The 18,771-nt window shown below is 43.2% G+C and overlaps 2 protein-coding genes across 14 annotated transcripts in view; both read left to right on the top strand.

Annotated features, from left to right (window-relative positions):
* The window catches only part of USP54 (ubiquitin specific peptidase 54), a 100,759-nt gene extending 84,298 nt beyond the window's left edge, over positions 1-16,461 (top strand). For 11 of the 13 annotated variants that reach the window (XM_083502348.1, XM_083502342.1, XM_083502349.1 and 8 more), the window contains 6 exons: positions 30-216; positions 3,290-4,728; positions 6,568-6,686; positions 7,855-7,992; positions 13,716-13,905; positions 15,082-16,461. In XM_083502348.1, coding sequence (XP_083358474.1) covers positions 30-216; positions 3,290-4,728; positions 6,568-6,686; positions 7,855-7,992; positions 13,716-13,905; positions 15,082-15,734 — 2,726 coding nt within the window. In that variant the 3' untranslated portion in view covers positions 15,735-16,461. The remainder of the gene's footprint in view (positions 1-29; positions 217-3,289; positions 4,729-6,567; positions 6,687-7,854; positions 7,993-13,715; positions 13,906-15,081) is intronic. The other 2 variants (XR_014525896.1, XR_014525897.1) reach the window with 1 other exon arrangement.
* A 1,853-nt stretch (positions 16,462-18,314) lies between these two features.
* PPP3CB (protein phosphatase 3 catalytic subunit beta) overlaps positions 18,315-18,771 on the top strand; it is a 38,458-nt gene continuing 38,001 nt past the window's right edge. The window contains exon 1 of the mRNA XM_083502669.1: positions 18,315-18,445. The gene's annotated coding sequence lies outside the window, so the exon portion shown is untranslated. The remainder of the gene's footprint in view (positions 18,446-18,771) is intronic.

Raw genomic sequence — 18,771 nt, 5'->3', positions numbered from 1 at the left:
TTTCTGCTATGTTTTCTTTTGCTTTTTAGCTAAACTAAGACTTGCCATGCATGATGCCAGCTCTAGCACTCACAGCAGAGCTCTAGTCGATAAGAAGCTGCAAATCTGTATCCGAAAAGCACGGAGCCTCCAGGATCGCATGCAGCAACAGCAGCCAGCACAGCCGCCGCCCACCCGCCACCCGCCACTGGGGGGCAACATGACCCAATCTTCAAGGTAGACTAAGAATATTGCAGTACTCCAGATCTGAATTGGGCCTGATCTGGAAAGAAGAAGTGAGCTTATATGTTCCCCGGTTTGTGTGAAACCCCTTCTTTAACTCATGCCCCCAAGCAACTTAGAATATCGTGGACCTCTCCAGGTGGTGAGAATAATTGGATTTTGTTTTTTGGTGTTGAACAGTGCAAACCCTGATCCAGAACTAGGACCACAATCCATTGAAAGGTTAATGCCTCTGTAACAGATGTGGGAAAGGTGTCTTGTTTTAATGGAAATGTTCAATTTGGCAGGGGTAGGGGGTGGAATATACATTCTAGTGCTGAAGATGGAAGTATACATCTCATTTTTTAAAAGTCTGCAAAGTATGCACAGTGGTTGAGGAATGCTGCTCATAAGGCAGTAAGCTTGCTGGTTTTGGGGGGGGGGGTTGCTGTGCTCATTTCTAAAGGCCACTCTTCTTCCATTCTTCCAACAGGGAATAGTACCTCTCCTTTTTTAAAGGCTGAGAATGGTGTGAGCATAGGAGCTGAGTGAATGTTCCTTATCACTAGTGATACTGTGGATGTTGGCCAACAAGGAACCAGCAGGGGCACACCAGGAATTTTACTGCATGTGCCTAGCTAAGGGGGAATCACAACAACAAAATGGCAGTTTAGATGCTGAGAAAACAAAACAGAGCCACCTATAAGGAGAAAGACAGAGAGAGAGAGCCACTGCAACAGCCAAGTGCAACAACTTTGCATTAATTGTACAATAAAACAATTGCCTAGTAAGGTATTTAAAGAAATTGATAGTAGTTTGCTAACCCAGGCAGGTTTTCTTCACCACAAAGAAAAATAATAATAGATAGATGACAGTACCATTTAAAAAAGGAGCCGCGTGAAGGCAAAAATAAGATGTGAATGAGTGAGAGTAAAAAAGAAGAAATGCTTTAGAATACCAAAGTTGAATACACCATGTAGATAAAAGCAAGCCCTTCTATTAATGAGTTTTGATGAGACCTCTTCGGAAATCACAATGATGACCCTGCAATAGCTGTCCACAGGGTGTGTGCACCCCAGCAACCCAACACTGACTGCCATACAATCAGTTCTTGTCTGATTTCTGCAAATCCTGAATTATTATTTTTTAACCAAGTTTGTGTGTATGGAGGCTTCCTAGTCTGCAAAGTAGTTTTAGAATGTGGCACAAAGTGTTTGAGTATGTTCTTCAGTACCAATCAAATTGTCAACTCCAAGTTACAGGTACTGAACCAGGATCAATACTTATGTGGTAGCAAGCTGATTTTTAAAATTGTATCTAATGTCCCCAAATGCACACAAACTAGCAAATAAAATGTGGAAGCATGCCTTTTTCCAAACTAGTATTCAGTGAAGTCTTTAGTAGAGAGATAGTAAGTCTTTGGAAGTATCCTGACTTCTGCTCAGTTCTGGGGCATGCCGTTTATTTTTCCATGCACTGGAGGGTTGCTTCCTGTGTTCTGAAATTTGGGGACTTGGAAGCAGGAAAACTCTCTTAGTATCAAGGGGGATGAGAACCTCCCTACTCTAGTACTTCAGAGATGCATCTGAAAAGAGACACATGTTCAAATTTTCCTCAGCTTCAACAATAGCTGTATCATATGGCCAAATTGCTTTATAGTAAAGGGCAAATAGCAATTGGGGTGGGTGTGAAGAGAGTGAGTGGCGGGCAGGAAGTTGGTATGATCCACAAATCCAAACCAAGAACAGATTTCAGACTTGGGACGCACAGCTGCTTTTTCTTCAGAATGAAAGTGGCCAGTTTGAGTATGCTTTTTAAAAAGCACAAATAACACAATGCAGATTTATGCTAAGCCTTGCTTGTTACAGCTTTCTTCTAGTCCTTTTGAGATTTAGCTGGAAACTGGCCTGAAAGCCAAAACCCTTTGGGTTGGGGGCAGGCAGAAAGGGCTGGAGAAAAGAGACTCTGCCCTTAGGTATTTCTTCCAAAATCCAGGCTAGTTTTGCTTCAGATTTAATAGTTATCAATTTACCCACCTTATGGTGGTCGTTGGAGAGATGTTACATTGAAACCAGACCATATTGCCCCATTTCCTCTCATTCAGACTGTTGTGGTTGTGACAATCTCTTGTGGCAAAAAACTTAGAAGACATCAAAACTTAGAACATGTCACGTTATTACACTAGAGTTCTTGTTATTTCCTCCATTGCAGTGTGCTGTGGTGTACTGTATACTAATTTAGATCCCTACATTGTGTATTATACAGGCATGAGTGAAAATAAGATCTCTGGAAAATAAAGTTCCATCACAGTTTTAAAATTTGACATCACCATACGCACAAAAAGTATTATTTTATGTATTATATTTTGTAGATATGTATCTGTTACAGAAATGCTCATGTTAAAACAACATTACTTCAAAGGTAATTTTTAATGTGGAGAGTAAATCAACTTGTAACACTATTATAGTCACTGGTTCTCAGGGTGAAGAGTCAACTCCATCTAAAGCGCTTACTGGTTGAATCTTCTGCATGATACCTTCAAACTTCCTTTTACACTTGCTTTTGGAAAACTTCAGCTTAAAAAAAAAATGTGGAGAAAATAAGTTCTAAGAAGAGTTCTACCATAACACAGCAGATGATGCACATAAGCTAGGAATTGCATCTTCTTGGTTTTATGAGGATCTCCTCTGCCCTACTCAGATTAAAAAAACATACTCCGTGTTTGGGTTTCCCTCTAGATATCTTCCAAGCTGCAACTGCATTTCACATGCACTTTAACTAGGAGTATTTTGACAGAATGCACACTAAAGCTCTTTGTTATGGATACTGCTTTGTGAATGATGATGATAAGTACCAATGGGACTCACGCCTGTAAGAAGACTAAATGTTATCCTGAAATCAGTAGCCTTTCTTCTCCCACCCCACCAATTTATTATTTTTTAAAATGCTAGAAGAATTAACAATGTGCCTTGTTGAAGGTGAATTAGAGTGGGTGTTGGTGGAGCACAAGGGGTTTCAAATTCATCCTAAGATTTGTTTTCCAGTTAAGAAGCACTAAAAACTGACTGTGATTTTATGTGTGTTTCAGTGAACAGACTGGCCCGCTCCAAGTACTGCTGAGCCAGAAGATTGTACTGGAACCCAGCAGAGAAGCAGAACTTGGGTCCAGTTCTTACTTCCATCCACCTGCTTCCCATCATGAAATGCAGTCATCCTATCCCAAGTCCTTTCTCCCACCTCCTCCTGAAAGCAACCCCTCTTGCAAGCCTTCTCTGAACTTTCAAACTGCTTCTGCTGGTTTCAGTGATCGAGCTCCCTCTTTTCCAAGTAGACATGGGGTGGGTGACAGATCCACTGGAACGGAGAATGAAGTCTGCCATGATACAGTGCGAGAGGGCGTCTCTCCCACTAGTCTAAAAGACAATAAGGATTGCAGCAGTAGCAGTAAGCTCGAAGAAGTGCATAACATAGTGGCTTCTCTCACACCATATTGCAAATTGAAAAGTAACATGGTAAACTCTGGATCTTTGCCTACGCTATTCCCCTCTTCACATCCAGCGCAAGCACCATCGGATAAAAACAGCATTCATAATCCATGCTTCAAACCATCAGGTTTTTCAGAGAGGCCTCTTGTTGAGCAGCAGTGGGCCAATCACGTCATAACCCTGACTTCTCTTTCCCCTTTGCCCCACTGTCCTCCAGATCCATTGCCGACTGCAAATAGGTACCCAAGAGCAAACAGCCATGAGAGTTTACATCACTCACAGGAAGAATTTGTCAGTGGGGGTTCTCTGAAACCTGAGATGATCAGTGCTAAGGGGCATGTTCGCTCCCTTGCAGAGCAATTTCAGCGGTTGCAGGGTGTCCCCCAGAAGGAGGGCACTCATGAGAAAGAAACGGAAGTGTCTGTCTGTCATGATCAGTATGCTCCAATGTTACAGCAGGAGCCCTTCAGCAATCCTCAATTCCTAGGGCATAGGCAACCAGTAGTTGGAAGGCAAGAGAATGGAATATGGCTTGCTGAAAAGTTGAACTCGTGCCTGAGTTCTAGGGACAAGTTCAGTTCCGGAAATTATTTTAGTGCTCACAGTAAAATGTCCGAGAGTTCTGGATCACACAATGAAGAACTGTGTAACAAAGGGGAACAATGTTCCGTAGATCCTGACTTATCCCCAGGGAAGTTCAACCACGAGGGAGAAGTGAGAGAGGTGAATGACGGCAATCTTGCTGGCTTGGTTACATCTATGCCTGTGGACTGTTGGGTAGACAATGTTAAAAGGTATTATAGTTCTCAGCTGGATTGCAAGAGTGCCACCTGTCTTCCGGTGCCTAGGAACAAGTCGCCTGTGTCTCATCAAGTAGCCTTTGGGGAGGACCCAGTACAGAAGCACCCACAGTGGAATGAAGACACAGAACAGGAGATTTCTGAGCTGGAGTCACTGTATCAGGCTAGCTTACAGGCATCTCAGACAAGTCAGTCTGTATCGGGAAGGCTGGACAATCCCTGGCATCCATTGGGCAAGACAGGTAATGTAAATGCTATGAATTGCCATATATATATATATGGCATATATATGGGGGCCTAGACTGGCAAAATATTGCAAGTACTCAGTGCCTTGGAGTGTATAAAAGGCATTTCGATTTAAATTAAAGGCCAGTGGTATTGCATGTTTTGACATATATTGCACCAGTTGGTAACATTGGGAGTTTGCAGTATAATTTCTGTTGCTCAAAAAGGCACAATATGAAATTTTTGGAAACAAATGTGTAAAACGAATATGTCATGAAATAAATGCTTAAAGCGCACAAGTTATGCAGAGAAATCTATATCGCCAGGAAAATGCTGCCAACATTTTCCTCTGAACTGGTATGCTTTGATGTTCAGTTACTTTCTTCATTCGATCTGTGCACGTTCCTTGTAAAGGTTTCCCTTGGTGCGCAAGTCTATCAAGCTCCATGCAAAAGCTCAAACCTCTGCCATTAACTGGAGTGTTCTTGTACTATTTCCTATTTCCTTACTTCTATGCCAGAACCTCAGATTTGATGGGTTATTATTCCTCAGAAGAATTCAGCTTTTATGAACACGATAATCAACAGTTTTGCAGCAATTCTCATTAATCATGACCTATCTTCAGTCAAGATAACCCTCTTAGCTTGGCATGTGGAACTGCATTTTTTACAAACTTTTAGCAAGCTGTGGCTTTCCCTAAGTTTAAAAAATAGAAATGTGCATTTCATGAGGAAGAAGCCACGGTTATGCAATATTCTGACATTGTAGGATGAGTCTTTTACTCAGCAGATCATGCCTGCCTTTTCCCTAAATTGATGGTAATAGCCAAAATTGGACTGGTAGAATAGAAGGGGTTAGGGTAAGGCCCTTGTAATAATAATAATAATAATAATAATAATAATAATAATAATAATAATAATAATTTTTATTTATACCCCACCCTCCCCAGCCAAGGCCGGGCTCAGTGCAGCTAACAAGCAATAATAAAAACAAGTTGAATGAATTCAACTTAAAAACAAGATTAAAATACAACAATTAAAATATTGAAACATTAAAATATGAAAATGCAGCCTCATCACAGGTGGAGAAAGGAAAAAGAAAAAAGAAAGAGGGGGAGGGAATCAAATTGGTTCCAAGCCAAAGGCCAGGCAGAACAACTCTGTCTTACAGGCCCTGCGGAAAGAAATTTGTAGTCTTAAGGTTCTAGTCTTCTGCTCCCCTGCCATATCCTTCCTTCAATCTTTCCACTTTTCCTGGTTTTGCTCCCTGTATATGCTGAGCTTTCAACGCTCCTAGGCCAGCATGGGTTGTAATTGGGAGGCAACAGGATGAGTAAATTTAATTCCATGTGTTGAATGGCCATGCCCTACCATTCTTCCTGTGTTCTGCCATCAGTGGCCTTTGAGTGCTCCAAGCAAAGTTCAGTTGTGCAGCTTAGTGAAAAACAGTCACTGGTGCAGACAGTGCAGCTCCTCTGCCAAACACACATATAGTTTTTCACCTTGGTTAATATGAAGAAAACTTAAGGCAATAGTTGTGAGAGGTATAAGAATATGAAACTAAGTTATGAGTAATTTAGCTAATTTTTTTACTACTGATAATCTGCGTAATAAAAATGAAATGGAACTGTATAATTTTAAATTGTGACTTAAATGTTTCTGAACCTTAAATATGGTGTCCTGTAAAATAATAGGTTATGGGATAGATTATAAAGATCTCTGTTCTTTTTGCTAGCTCTCATAGTTTATACTACTGTACTGGTCACTGATGGTTGGCAGGAAAAACCTGAATGTTTTACAGATGTATACTTAAAAGTTCAGCTTACCACTACTTTTCCCCCTCCCCTTTCCCCACAGCATCTGCAAACTTACCTACCAGAAAGATGCGCGGTGTAGCTTGCATGGGTCTTTCAAAAACACCAACAGCAGAGATCGAACGTAACCTCTATGGAACCCTTACATCTCCAGTCTCCAAGGTAGCAACACATTGTACATGTGTGCTGAAAAGAGGGTTGTGTTAAATAAAGGAATGCTAAAAAGATGTGAGGAAATGAAGAGGTAGAAGCCGGGCAGTTATAAATACGTATTTTAGATTAAACCTTTCATCATATCCAGCATTAGAAGTAAGGTAAAGGGACCCCTGACCATTAGGTCCAGTCGCAGACGACTCTGGGGTTGCGGCGCTCATCTCGCTTTATTGGCCGAGGGAGCCGGCGTGCGGCTTCCGGGTCATGTGGCCAGCATGACTAAGCCACTTCTGGTGAACCAGAGCAGCACACGGAAACGCCGTTTACCTTCCCGCTGGAACTGTACCTATTTATCTACTTGCATTTAACGTATTTTCAAACTGCTAGGTTGGCAGGAGCAGGGACCGAGCAACGGGAGCTCACCCCGTCGCGGGGATTCGAACCGCTGACCTTCTGATCAGCGAGTCCTGGGCTCTGTGGTTTAACCCACAGCGCCACCCGCGTCCCTAGCATTAGAAGTAGGGGCAACTAAATTAAGTTTACCTGGTCATGATCCTAATAACTTTTTAGTATGGTTTACTGAACCATAAGATGAAAGAAATAATGTTCTAAACCCAAGCACACATATGCCAGTCCTTTCGCAGTGGACTTAAATCAATACAGAGCAAACTGTTCAATTTCCACGTTCTGCTGGAACAGTTCTTGAGCTGGGCTAACCTGATGCTGAACATAGTTGCTGCATTTTAAGATGGCTTCTCCACATCCAGCATAATACCATTATTTTCTAAATCTGATGCAAACTGATTTCTATTGCTTTGCAGCCTTTGGTGGAACCTAACATAGTGCTAAGACAGTTGTTCCATCAATGCCAGTATTTCTGCTTGTGCAATGGAACATTCTCCCTCTCTCCTCGCACTGTGCTAGGGGTTCCAACAACCCTCTGAAGCAGATTTGGGGATGGCATGGAGCATGTGTAGGGGGAGAAGTCCTGGGGCACAAGTGGAAATCCATTCGTAGAATGCCCCCCTTTGCTTCCTTATTTTTGCCATTTCTGAAATGGAAATGTTAATGATCGATGTAATTTCAGTGTCCATTTCTGGAACTGCGTGTCATATTGCTGTGGTCTCCTTTAGCTAACAGTGTTGTATGCCCGTTTTCAACGGCAACATCTCTTCAGGTACCATACCCAAGAAACCACGGCAGAGAGCCAGAAGAGGAAATGTACAGTGCAGAGAACTTCCGCCGCATTGCACGTAGTCTCAGTGGGACCGTCCTCACAAACAAGGAGGAGACACTTGTTTCTTCCCACAGTTTTGTAAGTACAAGATTCAAATATGAGTGTGATTGAGTCACCCCCCACCCCAAATGATTTCTTTAGCTTTATTGCCAAGTTCTAAACAGGGGGGACATTTTAATAAGCTTGTTCTATGAGCCGTTCTTACATCTCTTCTCATTTAACAGAAAGTGCCTTCCTGCTTATGCCATTGGCACATGGGTCAGTTAAGTTTCACCTCTCTTTTAGGTTGTTTTGCTGTTTTTAGTACCAATACATTCTAAACCAAGGGTAGCCAGTCTGGTGCCTTGCAGATGTTTTGGATTACAACCCCTACCATCCAGGACTAGTGGCCATGCTGGCTGGAGGTGGTGGAGAGTGTTATAGTCCAAGCCTTCTTGGGGCATCCTACTCTGTATCTAAAACCTTTCAACTGCTTTTCCAACACTTTCCCCTCGGAACCCCACATCCAAAGCCTTTGCATTAAAAGATTGTGAACAGCCATGCAGTCAGTAGGGTGCTATGGCCAAATTTCAAAGATTCTAGGGCTGTGTTTGGTGCAACATACACTCATTTCTACTAATCATAAAGTGCTTCAGAGTGCAATCCTGTATTCAGAAGGGAATTCCACGGTGATCAGTGGGACTTATTCACAGGTACAACCTGCCTGCTTAAGCAATCCACCCAATAGTGCTTCCCTTCCTCATCATCTCCAAAACAGAATACAAGTCCTTGGAAATGAAATACACTTATAGAGACCCTATAAGAGACGCTTACAGGAGTGTTCCTTTGGGGCAGGAATGCCTCAAATCTTTCTTCAGAGGGCATATGGTATTCAGCTCCCACCTTGAGTTTTAGAATCACTGGAGATGGTGAATATGTTTTGGAAGGATAAATCTGAGTTTGTGTCTGAGGAATCTGCAGGGAAGATGGAAGAATTGGAACTGGAGACCTGAAGATACAGACTGATAGAAAGATCAGGATATCTGGGAAGGGCAGAGAAGATCTTGAATTTCAAACCACATGCAATGGGAAGACTGGTGTAAGGCATTTATTCTTTGTGTTCCCTGTTCAGGGACAAATAAATCATGCATTTATGCAGCATGATGTCTGGAATTTTCTAAAGCTAAATTCAACCCCTTTTTGCTTTTAAGCATGGAGTCCACTTCTCCCAAGAGGAAGCTACATGCCCAAATAGGTGGAGCAAGAGCCCGCCTGCTCCATTCTCTTGACAGCATCAACACCAATACTTTTCTCTGTGGCTTTCTTCCACAGTGAGCCCTCTATACCTTTTCTTCCTTTAGCCATCTTTTTTAGTCTTCCTTATTCTCATTTTGCATTTTTGTTCTCCCTCCCTCAGTGTACTTTCCCCAACAATCATGTGCTTTGGGTGGAATGACCTTCTTTAAGTAAGTGTTGGAAGGATCATGGCAAACCCCTGAACCCCTCAGATGTGACTGTTCTGCCTCAGTGCAGTGCACATGATGGCACTAGCCAGCAGTCAAAAACAGGCTGAAACAAGCATGCCGCAATGTATTTTTTCCTTTCGATGCCATTCTGTGGGAGCACACCCTTTCAGCTTTGGATGCCTCAGGCTCCATCTTCTCCCTCATCACAAACCTGCTCTCCCCCACCCCATGCTTTCGGCTGATCCCAGTGCCATAGCAACTTTTCCACATTGGTACTGACCTCAGGCTCTAAACAAGCGGGGAGAAAAGAAAGCTGCTGCTGACTCTTTTCCACTAGGAGATCCTATGGGAAAGGGGAAGGAAGGAAGAAGAAGCAGTGCCGTTCACCAACTTCCAGCACCAGTTGCAGCCCTTCCTGGACAGGAATAATCCTGCTTCAGTATTCATGTGCTGGTGACTTCCCATTTGGATTACTGCAATGCTCTGTGCCTGGGGCTGCCTCTGAAGACAGTCTACAAACTTCACTTAGTTCAGAATATGGCCATGAATGTACTAAGTGGGCCTGGGTGAAATGAGCACATAGGCTTCAACCCTCCTCTCCAGCCCAGTTGCAATACCAGGCTTAAAGCAGTAGAATTTGAGGGAGTAAAAGAGAGCAAAGGGAGAGAAAAGGCTGCTCCCATTTCCTGCCTTCTCCTTTTAAAAGTTGGGTCTGCCACTGCTGCTTTGTAGCTAAAGCTGTTGATTGCATGTTAAGTATGAATGCATTTGGTCTTGCCCTGAATTGTTACTTCAGCAGATATTAGGACAAACTCCAGCAAATGTTGTTGTGCTCTCCTGATATTCATGTCCTTCGCTCAGAAGCTGAGATCAATGAAACATCAATGAAACAATTTTGGATTCATTCTCTGTACCTGAATCACTCTCCTGCTAGCTCAACCAGGCATTATTCACCTCATTCTTATCTCCTCTTGTCCTGTTCTCCAGTAGGACAATTGCTTCAGGTATAATAATCACATGCAGGCTTGGGACTATGACTGCTTAGAGCATATACACTCCATCCATGCTGCCAGTATTGAACCCAGCACCCACTGAAAATCTTGCACATAAAATCAGTTTGTCTAAAGGATTAATGAAACCAGTCACTATTGGGGTTTCTTTTATTGCTTATGTTGGTGCTGATGCTCTTTGCCCTGGAATGATGCAGACAACCTTCTGGAAAGACTTATTTGGTTGGTCTCAACTTATTTACACTGTTATACAGTGACAAGTGGGACTTGCAACAAAATGTTGCAGTTCAGAGTTTCAGTGTTGGTCATGTCTTCTGTCAAGATAATTCCATTCCATTTCCACCTCCTCCTTTTCCATTCCTGCCCCAGCATTCCTTGTCCACTCAATAAGCTCGAACCTCATTGGACTGTTTAGGGGTTTTGCTTCCCCTTAAGGGTTTTTATCCACAAGCTTTATTTAATACTTCTTCAAACCTCAATGTTCCTCAAGGTTACTAATAACTTCCTTCTGTTTGTGAATGGTACTGTTTTTACTACCTAAGGGTTGGCATTCTGAAAACTGAGTTTGCTATTGGTGTATACAATGTTTGCCAAGTAATGTTGGCGTACAGAAACTCTGTTTTATTAAGTTACTAGTATATGAAGCATTTTTCTTATACTTATTTCCCAATGCTGTATATATCTGGCATTTCAATAAAATTTTGCAGGGTTTTTTAAAAAAGAAATCAGCAACAAAAAGGTGATTCTTCAAGCATTTCTGGTCATAGTCACCCATTGGTTGGTGAAATAACCAGTCTATTTGTCTGTACCTTGACTTTCTCATCTATGAACATGTGGGTTGATGGGAATGGTATGTGTCTGATATCGAGGGGAACTGTGGAGCTGAGCAACAGGCAGCAGTGAGCAAATTCACTGAGCCCACATGTAGATCCTTGGTTTCTGAAACCTTTAGGAAATCACTGGAAGGTACAGACATGGGGGGGGGGGGGGGAGAAGAAGAAGAAGAATTTATTATTTATACCCCGCCTATCTGGCTGGGTTTCCCCAGCCACTCTGGGCGGCTCCCAACCGAATATTAAAAACACAAGACAGCATTAAACATTAAAAACTTCCCTAAACAGGGCTGCCGTCGGATGTCTTTTAAAAGTAAGATAGTTGCTTATTTCCTTGGCGTTCCACAGGGCAGGTACCAATATCGCAAAGGCCCTTTGCCTGGTTCCCTGTAACCTCACTTCTCGCAGTGAGGGAACCACCAAAGACCCTCGGCGCTGGACCTCAGTATCCGGGCTGAATGGTGGGGGTGGAGACGTTCCTTCAGGTATACAGGACTGAGGCTTTAAAGGTCACCACCAACACTTTGAATTGTGCTCGAAAATGTACTGGGAGCCAATGTAGGTCTCTCAGGACCGATGTTATATGGTCTTGGTGGCCACTCGCAGTCACCAGTCTGGCTGCCGCATTCTGGATTAATTGCAGTTTCCAAGTCGCCTTCAAAGGTAGCCCCATGTAGAGCACATTGCAGTAGTCCAAGCAGGAGATAACTAGAGCATGCACCACTCTGGTGAGACAGTCCACGGGCAAGTAGGGTCTCAGCCTGCATGCCAGATGGAGCTGGTAGACAGCTTCCCTGGACACAGAATTGACTTGTGCCTCCATGGACAGCTGTGAGTCCAAAATGACTCCCAGACTGTGGACCTAGTCCTTCAGGGGCACAGTTGCCCCATTCAGGACCAGGAAGTCCTCCACACCCACCCGACCCCTGTCCCCCAAGAACAGTACTTCTGTCTTGTCAGGATTCAACCTCAATCTGTTAGCTGCTATCTTTCCTCCAACATATGTTAACACTCAGATGTTTGTTGCACCTGAGATTGGGATGAAGGCAGGTTACAGATAGGTTGTGAGTTGGAAGGGAAACTTCAGTGGTCATGAGGGTAACTCAACTGAGAACTGCTTACAAAATTTCTGTTTAAGAACCGAGCAGCATAGCTCTTCACTAGCAGAAATTTATAGACTATCTTCAAGGGCAGCTTCATGTAGAGTGCTTTACAGCAGCAAATAGAAAGGTAACCAGAGCTTGGGTGATTGTGAACAGAGCTACATTGTCAAGCCAGGTGATCAGTTTTCATTGATAAAAGCCATTCCTGTAATTTGCTATTATTATTAGACACATGAGCTGGGATTTATCTTGCCCAACTTCATTATGATTTTCCTGACTTTGCGAAATTGCTTGGATTTGTGTAAATGGACATGTCTCCTTGCAGTTTAACTGTTTCATTTGACTGCTTCACAGGTTGCGATATCAGGGGGGAAAACGTTGTAGGGGCTATAGTAAAATTAGCATGTACGGGTTAGCAAATGAGAACTATTTTATGTCTGAAATCTTATGATTCTAATCTTGGTGTATCATTGGTCATTTTAAAGATAATATTTTTCATTTGAATACTTTCCCCCCCCCAACGTTTAAAAATGGGGGTTGGATATTTAAAAAGTGGGGCGTGATACGTCCAAGTCACGACCTGCCCTTTTTTTCTTACTGACTGCTGAGAGTTGATTACAATGCAGAATTCCTTCCATCCTCTCGCTGCTCTTCAATGGTTTTGCACAGTGTGGGATTGCTGAAAAGCAGACACACCAAATTCAGATTATGAATAGAACCTGGCCTTGCTTACCTGGTATCTATGCATTGCATATGCCAGAGATCTTGATGCATCGCAACCTGGAAAAAAACCCAAAAAACTGAATGTCCCTGTTAATGCTTCATGTTATCTCCACCCTCAGCTTACTTTGAGGATAGTTTGTGCTGTCCACATACTTAACATGCTGGGGATGTTAAGAAATATGTCCAAGGACAGCCAGTATTGTGCCCTTTAGATGTTGCTGGAGCACAGCTTCCATCCTTGACCATGGGCTTCTTTATTTATGCTCTGTCTCTAATCCACTTAATTTACAATGTTGACGTGTTGTTTTTGATGAAGACCATGGTTCTTTATTTATTTTAACAGTTGATCTTAGTCATTTTGTTCATGTCTGTGTCTTCAAATTATGTTGCACTAGATTTTGCAATAGTAATAATAATAAAATAACTATACAATAAACAAGTTTTTAAATAAATAAATAAATCTTGGCAATTCTTTTACAAGTTCTAAAAACTGTGATGGCCACACCTACAACATTTCTATTTCTCTTCACAAGCAGTTGCATGCCCTTTTTGGAGTGACCATATCACTCAGTTGTCCCTGCACTCTCCCCACCTGTTATCCCAGTTCTTTACTTGCCTGGTTTTCCCCCAGTTCTGTGTTTAATCATTATTTTCAATTCTATTTCCCTTTTTCCCTTTTGTCAAAAGGAAGTGTCCAATGAGAGGAAAATGCCAGTGGAAGCCAGACACCGTTCCTTCAGCACCACTTCCCTCACTTTCCCTCACGATTCTCCTCCTGTGTTACCCTTTGATCCCCAGCACTATTCAACCCAACTGCAGCACCTCTCCCATGATGCACCAGTGCCTAGCATGGTGGGCAAGACACATAGGCCATCAGGTAATCACTGGGCTCTTCCTCCTCCTCCTCCTCCTGTGTCATGGGAGAGTAAGTACGCCGCTCTTTCATCAGCTGTAGCACAAGGCTCTGGGCTGGGCTCTTCTGCAATAGTCATGCTTTTGATCCCTCCAGCTGCCTGGAATGGTGCATGACCTTTCCACAGTACGTGGTCTTAACACACCGCACTGCTCAATCCATACTGTAGCGAGTGGGCATCTAAAATAAATGGTTCATCTTTAGCCTATGTTAAGTAGCAGTATTTCTTCATCCTGTCATGGCGGTACAGTGGTGCCCCGCAAGACGAATGCCTCGCAAGACGGAAAACTCGCTAGACGAAAGAGTTTTCCGTTTTGGAGGTGCTTCGCAAAACGAATTTCCTATGGGCTTGCTTCGCAAGACGAAAATGTCTTGCGAGTTCCTGCTGTTTTTTCCCCCTTTCCCCCCCTTTTTCTAAGCCGCTAAGCTGCTTATCAGCTGATCCGATCAGCAGATAAGCCGCTAAAAGCCGCTAATAGCGCTAATCCGCTAATCCGTCAATGGGCTTGCTTCGCAAGACGAAAAAACCGCTAGACGAAGAGAATCACAGAACGGATTCTTTTCGTCTTGCGAGGCACCACTGTATATCTGCCGTATGACTCTATCCTCCCCACAAAGAAAAGGGTGTGAGAAGAGTTGGCATTGTTTGTTTGCGTTGTTGTTTTTACATGCTAGTTATAGGCTTATCAAGTTTGGTGGAGGTATGGGATGAAGAATATCAGTCATTTCCCTCAATCGTTCAACACCCTACCATCCTCCCGACCATTGAAGCCTTTACTCTTGGAAAGCGAGGGGCAGTACTGTGTTGTTGTTTTCTTTCCCCAAACCTGAACCTATTGCCTCTTCCTTCTAACTCTGGAGTCACCTTTAGGAGAAGGAGGATGTATCTTATTTCATATCTGTCGTAATCACCCTAGTGACCCTGTGTGAGGGGGCCGTAGTCAGGTTTTGCCTATAGTTCAGTATTGTCCCCAAGGAATGAATAGCAGCTATTTATGAATTTTACTAGTGTTTTGTTTTAAAGCACTCAAACTCCTTTGTTAGTAGCTTTTGAGGTACATTGTTGATATATCATTACTTAAAAAACAAACAAAAAACATCTGCTTGGGACAAATAATTTTACATTTTTCCTTTTCTCAGGAAATCAGAAGAACATCCAAAAAATTTTGGTTGTGCCTGACAGGGGTGAAACTTTCCAAGGTGAAGACAACCCAGCTGTGGCACTGAACTATGGGAGCCTCACGTACAAACAGCAGGGCCTGCCTTCTCAACTTGGGCAGAGACCTCTTCTTAATCAACATTTAGGAAGCAGAGAAGCATCTGGCCCCGCTGGCCACTGGCTGCAGATGAGTCACACTGCCAGACAAACAGCAACACTGCCAGATAGACAAACAGTACACTGGGGATATGCTGCTCCAACAAACAAGGGATCACAAAAACATTTACTCCAGCAGCCACTGCAGCAAGGAAAACGGGATGCTTGTGCCGCTGACTGTAGGTCGCCGCTTGGCATGAGTTACAGTACCTTAAGCATACCTCAGCGGGCTTCAAGAGACACAGGTGGCTTTCAAGGTTGTCCAGTGCCACCCACACAGGCCAAGGCTCCAGGTCCCAGAAGGGTAGATATGCCCCCAGATGAAGACTGGCGGCAGAATAGCTATACCTCTCAGCCTGGAGCAAGGAGAGTGTTGCCAGTGCACATGATAGATGGAACTTATTCATCTGCTTCTGAAGCTCACCGTAGGATGCTGGCCCGTGCAGCTGCTGCTTCCATGCACAACAGCAACTGGTGAGGTCTCTTTAACTTCAGAAGGGATTGCCCCCTTATGAAACAGGTTGTCCGAGCTATAGTTGATAAGACAGCAAGATTTTTTTTCAGTCCGTGTCTGTGCCAGTCTTGTCTTTAAAAGTAGCTATACGATAAGTGGAAGCTAATTGCACTGTGTTTCTGTACTGCCGAACCGCTGTCCATGGGGAACTATTTGGAGACTCCGTTCTCGGCCTCTCTCTCCGCAGAAAATGGTTTCAGGCCCACTAGCAATTGGAAGAAGAGCAAGAGCTGCGAATGAAATCGGTTGTTGACAACAGGCTGTGTTTAAAAGGACTTAAGTCATGAAAAGCATTGCTACTAATCCCATATGCCAACCCATTATCCAGTTTTGAGTTGTTCTTCTCTGTTAGGTGGGGCCTGATAAACTTCCCATGTTCTCTGAAGTTAGAGATTTGGCAGTGCTTATGGGTTAATGAGGCAAATGTATCCTTCTTTGTGTTGAGATGTTAGGCACAGAAGACTGCTGTAGGTGCTAGTTCGGAGCTGGAAAGAAGGCATAGCTCATGTGTAAATCAGGCCTTCTCCCACTTCCTCAAAGCAGACTAACAGTGCTTCAGAAAGCAAAGACTGTTAAGGCTGCACACTTAATTATAACATTGTAAACACAGAATCACTTTAACTATTTTAGGGTCAAACATACTTGCCTTTGTAAGTATTTTTCAAATAAATTTATGAAATAGTTATATTTATTGGGTGGTGTATGAATTGCTCTTTTTGTCTTTCAACCAGGCAATTTAAAAAAGCTAACAAACTGGTATTCTACAGTTCTTGCACATTCATTAGCTCTTACTTTTGCTTTGCACATGAGCTGCATATTATGGAAATATGGCATCTGATACAGGTTCGCTCATGATCCTGTATTTGGAGCAAACCTCTGGAAACAGGTAGGACTTCCCACTCTATAGGCAGAGGTGTAAGAGTACCGTGCTGCTATGTTTTTGGCATCCGTCTGTCTGGAGAGACAAGGGAGTGTGCCTCCAGGGGTGAAGACAAACGGCTGCATTAGCAGCACCGAAGTGACCTCAGGGCGCAAGCCTGGGCAGTCTGTCTGGAGGTTTTGGACTGCCCAGATGACAGGACTCCCCCTCCCCTCTCACCCTCACTGATGTGGTCCAAAGAGAAGCAGAGCTATATGTTTGACACCAGCTTGGCTGCAGGCGTTCCTAGAAGGGGGCGTACCAATGCACCATCCAGCCACCTTAGGGATTCCAGATTTATGTAGGATTTACTGCTTAGCCTTTTCTTCTGAAGATGTCCCAAACTCACCAAGGATTTGAGACCCATCGGCTACCCTCACCTGGTTTAGCCAGCCAATCAAAGCCATTTCCAGGGTGTGGCTGCTGTTACATGCTGGCAACTTCTAGTAGCCACGGGTGAAAGCTGAGTGCAGGGTATGGACCAAAGGTGGACAAATTACCCCAGAAGCAGCACAATATGTCCCCCAACAGAGATACTACCTCTCCCCTAACACCCTATACCAGTGTGGTTATTCTATAAACATGTAGAAGTTCACCAGTGTGGTTGGATGAAGGCCAAGAAGTTCAAATCCCAGCTCAGTCATCAAGCTTGCCAGGCAACTTTTGGCCAATCGGTCTCATACCCTACCTCATAGGGTCGTTGTGAATATTAAATTGAAAGGTAAGGCACATGTATGCTGACCTGAGCTCTTTGGAGGAAAGGGGGGAAGTAATTAAAGATAAAAATTAAAAGATAAAACAATTTGTTAACAGGTAAGGAATCTCCATACCGTCTGCTGCCTGTCAGAGTTAGTCTGAGACTTTATTTGAAGAAAAACTGCTCTCTGCCTGTTAAAGGGGCTGGGCTGGCTACTGACTTCCATATGATCTCCGTTCCTTTTGGGATTTTTTTACATTGCCTGTAGCTCCTGCTAAGAGGTAGGTGTGTTGAATGAGTAATTAATTGCTTTTTAAAAATTAGGTATTTTGAACTTAGGAGCTAGCTCTACCAGGAGTGTTGGTGTGTGAAAAATCTGAGCTTTGTGAATTGTTCTTCTTTGTCTCATTGCTTGAGTCCTGCAAGAGCATGGCACATTGTTACATTATCCTTTTAGGGAATATTGTCAAAGACTTGCCAGTGTTACAATGAACACCATTGTTTGCTCCCACACAGAAACTATTAGACTGAAAAGTGGATTGTTAAGTTCTTGACCTCCATATAAAACCTAGACTGCTGCCTAGTGTTCCTTCTAAATACATATGCCAAATTGTCATCTTGCTTGACAATTATACTTCCCCCCCCCCAGTGCAACTTACTAAATGTACAGCTCATTTAACATGATGCTGTGGTTTCTGGGGGGTGGGGTGGGTTGTATGCAGTCTGAGCACTGAGCTGCAGATAATATTTTTACACCTGACCTAAATGTGATACGGTTGCCCATTCAGTATTTTCAGTATTCCTCTGTAGCACTGCTATATGATGTCTCTAGTAACAACCACGCTCAGAGCAACCTTTTAAAAGCTCTCATGTCACCTGCTAGTGGTGATGCAGGAGCAATCAGCTGGAGTGAATTGCCTTGTTACAAAGCTGAATAGAGCACAGCTGTGCCAAAAACAGTCTTACTGGGCTGCAAATCAAAGCCAAAGGCTCCTATCAGAGATGTGCGAGCATCATTGTGAACACTGACTTCTGATGCTGCCCCGATTCTGGTGAAAAGTAAGTACATTGAGTATTAGGTGAAACGCAGGCTGCTATTTCACTTTTGATTTTATTTTTTGCTTTGTAGATGAGGATTTGTGAAGACACTGGTTTTCTTACATTTTAATACTTTTAAGGTGGTAGAATAAGGTAACAAAAGACAACACACAAATTAGGTTACAAGGTGGTGATCTATATGCCCTTATCGCTTCGCTGGAACCCAGGCTAATGAAGAAGGTGCTAGTGAGGGGGGCAAGGGTTAGCTGGAAAATAAATGCAAATTTGATCACGTTTGAATTCCTACATATTGTAAGTATTTTGTTGCAATCAGCTTGGCCTACGGT

This window comes from Podarcis liolepis (assembly GCF_965112155.1).
Source record: "Podarcis liolepis genome assembly, chromosome: 5".
In the NCBI taxonomy this organism is placed as follows: Eukaryota; Metazoa; Chordata; class Lepidosauria; order Squamata; family Lacertidae; genus Podarcis; species Podarcis liolepis.
This window is presented reverse-complemented; position numbering and strand designations above follow the sequence as displayed.